Source organism: Dendrobates tinctorius, unplaced genomic scaffold, assembly GCF_039654945.1.
Source record: "Dendrobates tinctorius isolate UK_male_01 unplaced genomic scaffold, ASM3965494v1 ptg000016l, whole genome shotgun sequence".
In the NCBI taxonomy this organism is placed as follows: domain Eukaryota; kingdom Metazoa; phylum Chordata; class Amphibia; order Anura; family Dendrobatidae; genus Dendrobates; species Dendrobates tinctorius.
In genome coordinates, this window is record NW_027361684.1 from 86,810,725 (window position 1) to 86,826,684 (window position 15,960).

The 15,960-nt window shown below is 42.4% G+C and overlaps 1 protein-coding gene across 1 annotated transcript in view; it reads right to left on the reverse strand.

Annotated features, from left to right (window-relative positions):
• TSPAN7 (tetraspanin 7) overlaps positions 1–15,597 on the reverse strand; it is a 149,127-nt gene extending 133,530 nt beyond the window's left edge. Inside the window, exon 1 of the mRNA XM_073566019.1 lies at positions 15,392–15,597. Within this exon, the coding sequence (XP_073422120.1) occupies positions 15,392–15,472 (81 nt within the window). The 5' untranslated portion in view covers positions 15,473–15,597. The remainder of the gene's footprint in view (positions 1–15,391) is intronic.
• Between the last annotated feature and the right edge of the window lie 363 nt (positions 15,598–15,960).

Below are 15,960 nucleotides of genomic sequence, written 5' to 3' on the forward strand. Positions count from 1 at the left end.
AAACTATACACCAATCTGCTCAACTCCCCCGATCGATAACATGGTGCCTGCAGATTGGACTGCGTTTTCATGGGAACAGGTTCCCTTTAAGTTCCCGCAGTGTCACTATAGGATAATAATCTTCTACATCATTCACACTGAAATCAATAGGCTTGTCTTGTAAATGAGTGAAAATGTCAGCTTCTCTATAGATCCTCAATCAATAGAGGAGCATCTCAAGCTGATGCTACCGTCCAATGAGATATTAAAAGCCTGTAATGGTTGTATGAAAACAAACCTTTTATGACTTATGATGCTCACATTTATTGTATTAGAAGAATTTCTGATGATGAAACAAGTTTAGTCCCAGTGTTGCTTTATCCATCACAAGTAGGAGGTGATTATTTTCCTTCCTTGTCTTATCCACCCAGACTGAATAAATCGACACACTAGGCCAGCGACCTGACCCCACTACTCCCACCCATCACCCGCTCTTATATTTCAATGTTCAAGCGCCAGTACATATAATAAGGGGCTCATGCACAAGGTATGATAGAGGTACCATAGAGAAGCACAAGACTTCCCTCAATGCGCCTCTCAATATAAAAGGAAGATTTTTTAATGGTAAAAATCTAAATGAAAATGATATGACATAATCATAATTTATACATGCAAATATATTCTCCCTTTGAAGTAAGGTAGCCAGACACACACAGGAGACCACAACCATTTCGACCCAGCATTTTAATCCTTTTTTTTTTTTTAGAATGCTGTGCCACATTTCCAAACAGGGCTGTGGAGTTGGAGTCCTGGAGTCGGAGTCGGTGCTCATTTTAGTGGAGTCGGAGTTGGTATAAAATGGACCGACTCCGACTCCTAAAATATATAATAAATTGGGTACAGTAGTTCAATGCAGAATGTGCTGAATATTTTTTCATAGGAATTTGGGAAAGTTATTAAATGCCCTATAAATGGCTGTTCTATTCCTGATCTAAGGCTACATTCACACACAGCATTTTTGCTGCGTTTTTTGAGGATACATTTTTCAGCTGCAAAAGCTGCTCAGATTTTTAAAAAACCGCATCACCTGAAAGGTTTTTGAGCTCATAGATAATGTTTTCAATATCAAAAGCAGATTAGAAATCTGCTCTATCTAGCCATTTATCCATATCTCTCTCCATATCTTATCTGTACCAAAAAGAATGAAAGCTGGGTAGCACACAGACTGACACTTCCTGCCAGGCAAAGGAGGAGGAAAGAGCATCTCAAACATCATTAACAAGATATTTTGTAAGTGACAAAGTTACTGTAACAATTACAGCAGATATGTCTAAAAGACAGCTCATACAGCTTGTTGTGAAGGACGGTGTACCATTAACATTATTTGCACAACCAGCTTTTACAGCTCTTAATGGAGAAATGGCCCCCAAACTTGGTGTTTCTCTGGAAAGAGAAAGTATTAGAAAATTAGTGATTGAAGAAGCCCTTAAACAAAAGGAAGATCTTAAAAAGACTCTCAAAAGATGCTTCATGTTTCTTAAAATGGATGCCTGCACACGTCACAGAGTGAACTATTTTGCCATCAATGTTCCATATGTTTGTGACAACAAAAGTTGTTACCAACACGCTGGCAGTAAAAGATACTAAAGCTCATCACAGCAGCCAGTTTCTCCAGGCCTTAGTGGAAAAAGTTCTGCAAGATTACAAACTCAAAAAAGAACAAGTTCTTGCTATTGTAACAGACAATGCTTCAAACATAAGTACAATTACACTGATGAATGAGAGTAATGAACAACAGCTAGAGGAACATTTAGGATTCAGTATGTTTGAGATGGAAGGCCACAGTGCTGTTCATGTAACTGAGGAACAAACAGATATTACTACAGAACAGCAAAATTATACTGTAGAAATAGATGATCTTGTTGAAGCTGCTTCAAAACACTTTCCTATTCATCACATGTGCTGTGTTGTGCACACGCTGCAGCTGGCAATAAGAGATAGTCTGCAAGAGGGACATGCTGGAAATCTGATTGGAAAAGTGAGGAAATTGGTTAGTGCCGCCAGAACCCCTAAAATTGATTCCATCTTGAAGAGATGTGCTGGGAAAGGGGCAATTGTTGATCAACTAATACCGTTTCTTATAGATATGGCGAACCCTAAATGAAGGTCAATGGACATAGGTGGCTGAATTGAAGGAATTGCTTAATCACCCATTTACTGTGACTACAAAATTACAAGCTGAGGATTTAACTCCTGGCATTTTCATGAGGGAGCGGAAGAACTTGCTATTTTGCTGTTTAATCGCAGATGGCATTTCTGCTTCAATGAAATGGAGAGAGACACAGCTATCGGAAAATAAAATTTTTCTGGCAGCTGTTTATGTGGACCCAAGTCATCGTATATTGCTTGATGATCAACAGCTTACTAAAGGAAAAGAAGCTCTGACTGAGGTAGCAGTTAGGATGAGTGGCCTACAGGAGGACTGCCAGGTGCAAGAGGACTCAGGTCCTGACAATGCTACTGCTGCCATATCTTCATCCTCATCAGATGAGGAGCTTGACTTTAACAAGTATTTGGATGACATGGAGCAGGCAAAGCGTTGCTGCAAGGAAAAAGATTTCACTCAGTATCCTATAGCAGCAGATTGACCATATTTCAGCAAAATGTTTCACTTGCTCTCAAAGAAATAGAAAAATTCAACCATTCATCAAAACTGACAGTGCATGAGGCAATTCCTTTATACCCAGAAATTGTTAGAGATGTTCCCATGTGGTTACGGCTTTGCCTCCAACCCAAGTTACTGTAGAGAGGTTGTTCTCTAGCCTTAAAATTATTAGGTCAGATTTGAGGTCATCTATGAGGGAGGATCTGATGGAGGCAATTTTATTTCTTAGAACAAATTCATAGACTGCACAAATGTTATTTAGTATGTTTTTGTTGAAAACCGTTTTTTGCCACTTACATAGTTCATTACATAGTGTTGTGTATGTATATAAAAAAAATCGATATTACATAGTGTATTACATATTTACAATTTATTACAGTTTTTTGTGTTCTAAAGTTGTATTCCAATAAATATTATGTTCTATCTAAATATCTTGATTATTGCATCATAAAAATGATTTAATGTCTGATATTCACATTTTACTACAATACATTTTTCACTTAAACATAAGCAATATATGTGGGAGTCGGAGTCGTGGAGTTGGAGTCGGTGTAAGGGAAATTGAGGAGTCGGGAGTCGCAGGTTTGGCTTACCGACTCCACAGCCCTGTTTCCAAAACCAGAAATCTCTAAGAAGGGCCAAATGGGCCATTATGTAAATCTCTGAATTCATGTCAGAAGAAGCAGCTCATCTGATTGATAAATCAGGTATAGGAGAAGAATTGAGTGCTGTGTCAGATGACATGGACTCCACAATCACCCAATCTCAACCCTATTTAGAAGATTTGAGACTAGTTGGACCGCAGAACAAAGCAAAAAAAAATAAAAAATGACGACCCGATGAAGCTGTTGGAGAGAATGTTAAGGGGGTGTAAAGCTTTCATCAAAGCAATGGTATATACAGTTGTGTGAAAAACTGCCCCTTTCCTGATTTCCTATTGTTTTGCATGTTTGTCACACTTAAATGCTTCAGATCAAACAAATTTTATTATTAGACAAAGATTACTTGTGTTATTACATAATACAGTTTATAAAAGAAAGGTCTTTACTATTAAGTGAAAAGAAACCCAAACCTACAAGGGCCTGTGTGGGCCCCCCCTTAAAACATAAATTAACTGTGGTTCATCACATCTTTGGTAAGCGGAGTCCAAACACAAAGGCCTGGTTACTGCCATACCTGTTCTCAATCAAGAAATCACTTAACTAGGACCTGCCTGATAAACTGAAGTAGACCAAAAGATCCTCAAAAGCTAGACATTGTGCCGCGATGCAAAGAATTTCTGGAAGAAATAAGAAACAAAGTACCGTATATACTCGTGCATAAGCTGAGATTTTCAGCCCATTTTTTGGGCTGAAAGTCCCCCTCTCGGCTTATACACGAGTCATATACCTGGGGGTCGGCGGGGGAGGGGGAGCGGGGTGTCACAGATCACACTTAACCCCCCGGCGTGGTTTCTTCAGCCCCCCGCTTCTCCACGGTCTCCCTTCCTGCTTTCAGCGGTCACGTGGTACCGCTCATTAAACTCATGAATATGCGCATATTCATGAGTGTAATGCACGGTATCACGTGACCGCTGAAGGCAGGAAGGGAGACCGTGGAGAAACAGGGCTGCAGAGAGCATGCCAGAAGGGGGTAAGTAGGGCGATATTCACCTGTCCTCGGGTCCATCGCTGCTCACTGCTCTCTGCTGCATCCTCTGTCTGTGGAGCTTAGGCAGCAGGGGGTGCAGTGACGTGCTTAGTGTGCGCTGCGTCCTCTGCTGCCTGAACGTCACTGACAGACGACGTGGCAGACAGTGGTGAGCAGCGATGGACCGGGGGACAGGTGAATATCTCAAGTACTGGGTTCAGAGCAGGAGAGGGGAGTATGGCATTTTTTTTGCAGCAGCAGCAGCATATGGGGGCATATTCTATGGGGCAGAATAAGGGGGCATAATATATGGAGCAGCATAAGGGGCAGCATATGGGGGCATATTCTATGGGGCAGCATAACAAGGGAGCAGCATATGGAGGCATATTCTATGGAGCAGTATATGGGGGGCATATTCTATAGGGCAGCATATGGGGGGCATATTCTATAGGGCAGCATATGAGGGCATAATCTATGGAACATCTTATGAGGGCATAGTCTATGGAGCATCTTATGAGGGCATAGTCTATGGAGCATCTTATTGGGGCATAGTCTATGGAGCATCTTATTGGGGCATAGTCTATGGAGCATCTTATTGGGGCATAGTCTATGGAGCATCTTATTGGGGCATAGTCTATGGAGCATCTTATGGGGGCGTAATCTATGGAGCATCTTATTGGGGGCATAATCTATGGAGCATCTTATTGGGGGCATAATCTATGGAGCATCTTATTGGGGGCATAATCTATGGAGCATCTTATTGGGGGCATAATCTATGGAGCATCTTATTGGGGGCATAATCTATGGAGCATCTTATTGGGGGCATAATCTATGGAGCATCTAATGGGGGACTCTATGGATCATCTTATGGGGGCATAATCTATGGAGCCATAACCTTTATGGAGCATCTTATGGGGCATTATTAACCTTTGTGCAGCATTATATGGGGTGTATTATACACGCGAGTCAATAAGTTGTCCCAGTTTTTGGTGGCAAAATTAGGGGGGGGGGGGGGGGTTGGCTTATACACGAGTATATACGGTAATTGCAATCTATCAGTCTGGAAAAGTTCATGAAGCCATTTCTAAAGGATACAGAACTCCAGTGAACCACATTGAGAGCTATTATCCACAAATGGCAAAAACATGGAACAGAAGTGAACTTTCCCAGGAGCGTCCGGACGACCAAATTACCGCAAGTGCGCAGCAAAACTCATCCAAAAGGTCATCCAAAAGTTAAGACTTTGGAGTAGCCTAGTCAAAGTCCTGACCTTAATCAGATTTAGATGCTGTGGCATGACCTTAAAAAGGCAGTTGATGCTCAGACACCCTACAATGTGGCTGAATTACAACAATTCTTCAAGGAACAGTGGGCCAAAATTCTTCTAGAGTGTTGTTAAAGACTCTTTGTCAGTTATCGCAAACATTTGATTGCAGTAGTTGCATATAACGGTGGCCCAACCTGCTATTAGCTTGAAAGGGCAATCACTTTTTCACACCGGGCCCTGTACGTTTGGATCTCTTTTTCACTTCATTTATAAATTGCATTTGTGCTTGAGTTATCTATGTCTAATATTTAAATTTGTTTGATGATATGAAACATAAGTGTGACAAACATCCAAAGGAATAGGAAATCAGGAAGGGGGCAAACACTTTTTCACACAACTGTAAATAAATATATATATTTATTAATAATCCAGAGAAGCTGGAGGGTTTTTTTTTCTCACTTGTCATCTGTGTGCAATCCATTTCTTTTACAGCAGCAGCTATTAATCATTTACAGTCCCCTGTTATAGAACTGCAATGTATAAGTAAAAATAAAACGCTATACTGCGACTCCATACGACAGATTTTTTTTTTGCAACCAGACTTGGATCAGCGTCTCATCCAATTTATGTAAGAAACTAGTGCAACCTGCGATCAACTTAATCTTGGTTCATAGTCAACAATAAATCCATAAATGAACATTTGGCACACAAATGACTGCAAACAATGGGTCAAAGACAAATGAAAGGATTATTACGTGACACACTTTCCAGTTCCTGTTTGCTGCAGGGCTTCCTTACTTCCCAGCTCCTGGCATTTGACACAGATCATAAATGTGATGTTCATGTCTATTCCACGGAGACCATGTAATGACGGTATCAGCACTGCGCCAACCTGCAATTAACACTCCTCACAGCAGACTGACCTCAAGGCTTATACCTGTGCCCAGCAACCGCTGATGGCATACAATGAAGCGCGAGTGCAGAACGCTGCGCAATGCAATAAATAAGCCACAGTACATCTACCATACACCAGGGTATTGTAAATGAGGCCGTAACCTGGACCCATAAAGGTTAGATACATAACCTGGAATAAAATGATAGTCTCCTCAACCAGACTAGCAGATTATGGAAAACAGATTAAAAAGGAGATATAAAGAACCACATGGAGCCAAGATCACGAGAAGTCAAAAGAAATTACGGTATTATTTTTATTTATTTATACCCCATAGTAACCCGTTTGCATCAGTTATACAATGGATGGATTTTGCCCATGAAGTTCAATTATCTGTTCCTAAGAATGGAACAAAATTCCTGAACACAAGATGATTTCTCATGGATTTTTAGCAGATTCAGCCCCAAAACCTCAGGCCATTTTCAGTACAATGTATCTGAATTGGGGATTTAAAAAAAAAAAAAAAAAAAAAAGGTCATAAGAGAAAATCAAAAGCGGAGTTCCGAGCATGACTCGGATAGGCAAAGCTGTGGCCCATAACCTCAGATGCACCTGGGTGTGGATTTTCACCATGGATTTTAACCCTTTGTGGTGAACGCACCAAGTTTTTTCAAGCAGAAGAAGCTACAGGAAACTCTGGCGCTTTTATTTCTGAAGTGTCCTTTTGCGTTTTTGTTCCATCATTTCCGGAGTGTTTTTCCAACTATGGTATTTGGGCAGTTGGAGTTTTTTCCCCATGCTGACATCTTTTTACTAGCAATTTCTGTTTTGTTTTTTTCCCCTTCACTCCATTAAACTGTGCAAGTTTTTTTTTTGTTTTTTGTTTTTTTAAAGGGAATCTGTCACCTTATTTTTGCCCTATGAGATGCGGCCACCGTCATCAGGGGCTTGCCTACAGCATTCTGTAGATAAGCCCCCGATATAACCTGAAAGATAAGAAAAAAAAAAAAAAAAAAGAGATTAAACTCACCCAGGCGTCCGGTCCGATGAGGGTCGCGGTCTGGTCCGGTGCCTCCCATCTTCTAGAGATGACGTCCTCCTTCTTACTTCTGCCGCGGCATCTGCGCAGGAGTAGTACAGTCATGGCCAAAAGTTTTGAGAATGACACAAATATTATATTTTCACATGATCTGCTGGCCTCTGGTTTTTGTGTGTGTTTGTCAGATGTTTTTATCACATACAGAAATATAATTGCAATCATATTATGAGTAACAAAAGGTTATATTGACAGTTAGAATGAGTTAATGCAGCAAGCCAATATTTGCAGTGTTGACCCTTCTTCAGGACCTCAGCAATTCTCCCTGGCATGCTCTCAATCAACTTCTGGATCAAATCCTGACTGATAGCAGTCCATTCTTGCAAAATCAATGCTTTTATTTTGTCTGAATTTGAAGGTTTTTGTTTGTCCACCCGTCTCTTGATGATTGACCACAAGTTCTCAATGGGATTAAGATCTGGGGAGTTTCCAGGCCATGGTCCCAAAATCTCTATGTTTTGTTCCCTGAGCCATTTCGTTATCACCTTTGCTTTATGGCAAGGTGCTCCATCATGTTGAAAAAGGCATTGTTGATCGCCAAACTGCTCTTGGACGGTTGGGAGAAGTTGCTCTTGGAGGACATTCTGGTACCATTCTTTATTCATGGCTGTGTTTTTAGGCAAGACTGAGAGAGAGCCCATTCCCTTGGCTGAGAAGCAACCCCACACATGAATGGTTTCAGGATGCTTGACAGTTGGCATGAGACAAGACTGGTGGTAGCGCTCGCCTGGTCTTCTCCGAATAAGCCGTTTTCCAGATGTCCCAAACAATCGAAAAGGGGATTCATCAGAGAAAATAACTTTACCCCAGTCCTCAGCAGTCCACTCCCTGTACCTCCTGCAGAATATCAGTCTGTCCATGATGTTTTTCCTGGAGAGAAGTGGCTTCTTTGCTGCCCTCCTTGAGACCAGGCCTTGCTCCAAGAGTCTCCGCCTCACAGTGCGTGCAGATGCACTCACACCTGCCTGCTGCCATTCCTGAGCAAGCTCTGCGCTGCTGGTAGCCCGATCCTGCAGCTGAAACACTTTTAAGAGACGGTCCTGGCGCTTGCTGGTCTTTCTTGGGCGCCCTGGAGCCTTTTTGGCAACAAGGGAACCTCTCTCCTTGAAGTTCTTGATGATGCGATAGATTGTTGACTGAGGTGCAATCTTTCTAGCTGCGATACTCTTCCTTGTTAGGCCATTTTTGTGCAGTGCAATGATGACTGCACGTGTTTCTTTAGAGATAACCATGGTTAACAGAAGAGAAACAATGATGCCAAGCACCAGCCTCCTTTTAAAGTGTCCAGTGGTGTCATTCTTACTTAATCATGACAGATTGATCTCCAGCCCTGTCCTCATCAACACCCACACCTGTGTTAATGGAGCAATCAATGAAACGATGTTAGCTGGTCCTTTTAAGCAGGGCTGTGGAGTCGGAGTCGGAGTTGGAGTTAGTTTTGGTTGGAGTCGGAGTCGGTAGAAATGTACCGACTCCAGCTTTAAAAAAAAATGTATTAATATTTCATAATTGAACTTTCATATGAATTTTATAAATGTTAATCAAATATATATGTTCTATCAAACTATGAACAACAGTGATAAGCAGTTCTGCTGGAGATAGAGACATTTCTTACTTCTTGTGTGTCACTGTTCTCCACTGCCCTTATCTAATCTTATACTTGGTTAACCTCATGCTGCCCCAACCCCCCTACTTACAATGTATGAAACTGAAAGTGAAAATGTGTTGCAAATTCTTAGTAGTAAAGCTCCTCCTCTAGACTAGATCATACTAGGTGTGCGTCTTCCAAGCATCTCACAGCTGCCTGCTACTCAGAAGAGGAAGACTGTAAGAAGTATTATCCTTTCAACAAACTTTGCATCAGTTAACTGTGAGTACATGAGGAATAATAACAGTATTACTGACCACTATATCAGTTGTACGACCTGGCAATAATTTTGTACAATTGTTTTTAGGAAAAACAATTGTCATTTGGATTGTGAATGCAGAATTAAAAACCTGAGAATGTCAAAGAAGCATCACATTAAATCAGCTGTATTTGAACATTTCACCATCACTCAAGATAGAAAACATTATGTCTGTCAGTGTATGACAAATGATCCAGACGAAAACAAATGCTGTGAAGCCAAGATGAGTGCATATTCAGGCAAAGATAAAAATGCTCCTACCAGAGCTTCTAATCTAAAGAGACATTTACAGCACTTTCATCCAGAAGTACTGAAAGCAGTGGATGAGAAAGACTGCATCCAAACCAATGAACCAGTGCCCAGCTCTTCCCGCCAAACAAAGGAGCAGAGAACTTTGCAGCCATCAGTTGCAAGATATTTTGTCAGTGACAAAGTTACTGTGACAATGACAGTAGATACATTTAAAAAACAGATCATAGAGCTTGTTGTAAAGGATAGTGTGCCTATTTCATTATTTTCACGACCAGCTTTTATGTGTCTGAATGGGGAAATGGCCCGCAAGCTTGGTGTTTCTCTGGAGAGAGAGAGTATTAGAAAATTAGTAATCGAAGAAGCTTTTAAACAAAAGGAAGAACTTAAAAAAACTCTCAAGGGACGCTTTCTGTTTCTTAAAATGGATGCCTGCACACGTCACAGAGTGAACTATTTTGCCATCAATGTCCGATTTGTTTGTGACAAAAATGAAATCGTTACCAAGACATTGGCAGTAAAAGACACCAAAGCTCATCACACCAGTGAGTTTCTCCAGGTCTTGGTGGAAAAGGTTCTGCAAGACTATGAACTTAAAGAGCAAGTTCTTTCTGTCGTAACTGACAATGCTTCAAATATGATAAGTACTATTAAGCTAATGAATGAGAGTAATGGTGACCAGCAGCTAGAACAACATTCTGGGTCCACAGACACAGAAATGTTTGAAATAGAGGAACACAGTATTGTAACTGAGGAGCAAACTGAAGTTGCTTCAGATGAACAGCAACATGATAGTTTAGATGATCTTGTTGAAACTGTGTCAATATGTTCTTTCATTCATCACATGCGCTGTGTTGTGCATACGCTACAGCTGGCTATAAGAGACAGTCTGCAAGAAGGACATGCTGCTGCACTGATTGGCAAGGTGAGAAAATTGGCTACTGTTGCCAGAACCCCTAAAGTTGACTCAATTTTGAAGAGACGTGCTGGAAAAGGGGCAATTATTGATCAAGCCACACGATGGGGCAGTACTTACTTAATGATTCAGCGCTTGGTTGAACTGAAAACCTTTCTTGTAGACATGGCTAACCCTCAACTGATGCTAAATGAAAGTCAGTGGAATCAGGTGACTGAGCTGGAAAAATTGCTAGAGCACCCATTTACAGTGACTAAAAAAATTACAAGCAGAGGACTTAACTCCAGGTATTTTCTTAAAGGAGTGGAAGAACCTGATGTTTCGCCTGTCCCAAAGAGGAGGGTTAATTGCAAGTGGCATTGCTACATCAATGAAACGGAGAGAGGAGCTACTATTACAAAATAACATTCTTTTGGCAGCTGTTTATGTAGACCCAATGCATCGGATTCTTCTAGATGATCAACAGCTAAGTAAAGGAAAAGAAGCTCTGTTTGAAATAGCAGTAAGGATGAAAGGGTTGCAGAACAGTCAGGAGGAACAAGAAGAATTTGGTCGTCCTGCCACATCTTCACCCTCATCATCAACTGATGAAGAATTTAATTTCGAAAAATATTTGGATCACAAGGACCGTGCAAAGCGTTCCCGCATAGAAGAAGAGTCATCCCCATCAAGGAACACAGCCAGTACATTTCAGCAGAATTTTTCATGTGCATTAAAAGAAATTGAGAAATTTGACCGTTCATCAAAAATAACGGTGCAACAAGCGATTCCTCTGTATCCTGACATTGTCAGAGATGTTGCCCGAGTGGTTACTGCTTTGCCACCAACACAAGTTAGTGTAGAGAGGTTGTGCTCTGCTCTCAAAATAATTAGATCAGATTTGAGGGCATCCATGAAGGAGGATCTGACAGAGGCAATACTTTTTCTAAGGACAAATTTATAGATTTCTTCTTATTAACTGCATAAAAGTGTTTATTGCATATTTACTTACAGTTTAGAAAAGTTTATAAAAGTTATTTGCTATATTCTAATTGTATTCTAATAAATGTAGTTTTTGCTCTAAGTGGTCTGATTACTTATATGATGGTGAGAAACTGAATAAGCACGATGTTTAATATTTTACAACAGTAAATTTGTTGTTATGAATTGGCCATTTATGAAGGAGCCGGAGCCGGAGCCGGAGTCCGAGCCTGATAAAATCCAGGAGTCGGAGTCGCAACTGTGGCTTACCGACTCCACAGCCCTGCTTTTAAGGCAGGGCTGCAATGATGTTGAAATGTGTTTTGGGGGATAAAGTTCATTTTCTAGGCAAATATTGACTTTGCAAGTAATTGCTGTTAAGCTGATCACTCTTTATAACATTCTGGAGTATATGCAAATTGCCATTAAAAAAAATGAAGCAGTAGACTTTGTAAAAATTAATATTTGTGTCATTCTCAAAACTTTTGGCCATGACTGTATATCTGCCCTGTTGAGAGCAGAGTAAAGTACTACAGTGCGCAGGCACTGGGAAAGGTCAGAGAGGTCCGGCGCCTGCGCACTGCAGTACTTTACTCTGCCCTCAACAGGGGCAGATATACTACTCCTGCGCCGGAGCCGCGGCAGAAGTAAGGAGGAGGACAGCATCATATGAAGATGGGAGGTGTCGGACAAGACTGCGACACCCATCAGACCAGACCCCCGGTGAGTATAATCTAACTCGTTTTTCTTCTCTTTCAGGTTACATCGGGGGCTTATCTACAGCATTACAGAATGCTGTAGATCCCTTTAAGCAAAAAAAAAAAAAAAAAAAAGGCAAAATACTTCTGGTTGTGTTTTGAGCTTTCTCAGCGTCTCGTATTGTAAATTACAGAAAGTCTTCTGGGCAGAAAACGCACAAACCCTAATGGTGGACTTTTGGGGGATTCAGAGCAGAATCTGGTTTTATGTCCTCAGGTCAACAGTTTTTGCTGTCATATCCGCTGATCCCTCGAGTTTCCCTTTTTTTTTTTTATCATCTGCATTATGGTTCCAGAGAAATGGGCCTATTATTATTTAGTGCTGAATTTTAGGCTATGCTGCCACAATGTTCGTTAAGTGAATTTGTGACCCGGCAGAACTTCTGCACCTATTTATATTAGGTTACATGCGGTTTTTCACTGCAATATTTACGCTGATTATTTTTTACTCTTTTTGGTGTGTCACGCTTTAAATAAAGCAGCTTTGTTTTTGCCAATATTTTTATTGATGTACTTAATTGCGAATTACATGCATTTTTTTTTTGTTATTTTCAGCCATGACAACACAATAAAAAAAAAACAACTCATCTTTTTACCTGCAGATTTTCCGCATCTAGTACAAGTCTATGGGGAAATTCTGCATAGGAAACTCCTTATACTCTCAAGAGAAATTAAATAGTATTTCTGGAACCTGATGTTGGATTAGAAAAATATAAATAAAATAGATTCCTCAGGGGAGTAGATGGAAAAAAAAGTTTAAAAAAACTGCCCACTTTTTAAGATGGTGACATTTCCTTTAAACGTGTCCTTAACTGACATTCTGATTAGTGGAGACATCAGTGTAGGTCTATTGCCATTTTAGGTATCTCTAATGAAAAACAAAAGGTAATGTAGAGAAAACGGCAACTCCCTACATGCCCTAAAGGGAACATTAACCCTAATGTATTGAAACGGCTGGAGGGCTACAATGTAGATATCATTGTGCAATCTAATGGCCCACCAGGGACAGGCCAAGGGGAGCCCAAAATAAACAGCAGCGCAGGGAGATCCCCACCAATAAATGTCTGACTCGGCCCTTAAAACATGTCAGAATCGATGCAAAATTTTATGCAGATTGTTTTTTTCAGCATTTTAATCTACTTTGAGCTACTTCATCATTTTCATGCTTTTTTCCCCTATTTTACAATATTTCAAACATGCAATTTCTTTTTGGAGTCTTGTAGAGTCCTTGGGAAAAAAATGCCAGAAAAATTGCCATGCCTAGAACCTACTGCATATGAAAAAAATGGCACTGACTGCACAATGCAACTAATGTATGGCAGTGGCATCCTTTTAAAAATTAAAAAAAAAAAAAAAAAAATTAAAAGCAACAAAACGCTGTGCAGCAATCTGGAGACACTAGCTGACTTTTCCAGCAGTTTCTGCTGACAATTGGGCATTTTGTCCCCATGATCCTCCCCGGTACAGACTGCCAGCAGATATTCGGATGCAGATGCATTATAATCTGTAGGGATTATCAATTTGTAGTGGTTACAAATGGCTGAGCTTCCAATACAATAAAACATGCCGTCATCACTTCTCGTCCGGCTTCCAGGGGCGACATTTCCATTTTCAAGCTTTACAACTGACAATGTGTCTATAGAATAAGAACCGTCTGGGCTTCACATGGCGGACCCAATAGTGTCAGCAGACGTCCTTACCAGTGAGCGCCGCAGCTAATCAGATGACACAAATAACATGGTGATAGTGATACATTCAGATATTTCATATTTTTAGATTACTGAATATCATTACGAATCCACAGTGAAATCTCAGACAGCCGGAAACGAGCCGGAGCCCTGATACCAATACCCAGTAATTAACCATTAACACCTGAAGCCAAATTCTATTTTTAATTTATGACACGCTTTCACGATGCAAAATGAAGCGACTGCGTACGCTGCAACCCGCGATCTTCTAGCACGCTGTACACACCTATAGCCATGCTCATTCATTCCCTGTCAGATGTGATATAGAGCCATAACATAATGGCATTTTGTAGGAATACTGCATTTAATGCCCAACCTTTGCAGTAGTAGATGTTCTCCGCCGGTTATTATAGGCTCCTTATTACATCCAGTGTCCCTAGCAACGCCACCGATAGGGGCCCGATCCCCATAATTACAGCAAGGCGACAGACAAGACATGTTACACTTTAACTGATAGCAATGTAAGGATGGATCACACGTCCCCCGAAGCCTGGCTGTATAATGTCCCCTTACCCATCTGTACGAGGACCCTATAGACGACAGGATCACAGATACTGACAGAATGGATCTCGTGACACCTACAACAGTATGGACCCGACACTAAGGGCGAGGATCAATACCATAGACCCTATGGAATGTGTGCCAGCTGCAGGCAGCAGAAGGGTTAACAAGCACAGCCATGGATGGCAGCAGGTCAATGTACCCCGCTCTAATTAGGAATAATCTCATTATGGATGGCCCCTGACCCAGCACCCCCACAGGGCACCCCATTCCCACAGACAGGACACCCCATTCCCACAGACAGGACACCCCATTCCCACAGGGCAGCCCTATTTCCCCACAGGGCACCCCATGCCTCCAGCACCCCCACAGGGCACCCCATTCCCACAGACAGGGCACCCCATTCCCACAGACAGGGCACCCCATTCCCACAGGGCACCCCATTCCCACAGACAGGGCACCCCATTCCCACAGACAGGACACCCCATTCCCACAGACAGGACACCCCATTCCCACAGACAGGACACCCCATTCCCACAGACAGGACACCCCATTCCCACAGACAGGACACCCCATTCCCACAGACAGGGCACCCCATTCCCACAGACAGGGCACCCCATTCCCACGGCTGCCAGGACCTGGCTCCTATTTGGTGCAGTAAACACTAGCAGAGCAATGCAGAAGGAGCGGAGGGAAGACAGAGGAGGAGGGACAGCCACAAAATATATCTCTAGCTTAGTAATGGCACATTTCCCACAGCCGGGCTGGGTACGGTGGGCACCTCGCTGGCAGTGCCGCCTCAGGGGTGCGGCGGCGGGACTCACCCAGAAGACGAAGGAGTAGATGATGAGCAGGGTCTTCAGACACGTTATGACTGGCTTGGTCTCCATTCTCCTTGATGCCATGCTACTGAGATCCGGCCGCCGGGTGTTACTGTTGCTGCTCTCGGCCCCTCCTGCCGCAGCTTATCCCCAATCCGCAAGAGGAGGAAAGAAGAGCCGGAGCCGCCCCCCGAACCGGAGCCGCCAGTCAGCCACGGCCCGGCCTCATATGCAGATTTGGGGCGTCTGGCACTGCCTCTCCGGGCGCTCGAGCTGCTGCTATCAGCCGAAGGAAAACCCTGCGATTCATAAACTGCGCTGTCATCCTGGTGACCACCTGATTCATTCCGAGCGTGCAGTGTAATGAGGGGGCGCGGTGTAATGAGGGGGCGCGGTGTAATGAGGGGGCGCGGTGTAATGAGGGGGCGCCACATAATGAGGGGGCGCCACGTAATGAGGGGGTGCGGTGTAATGAGGGGGCGCGGTGTAATGAGGGGGCGCCACATAATGAGGGGGCGCCACGTAATGAGGGGGTGCGGTGTAATGAGGGGGCGCGGTGTAATGAGGGGGCG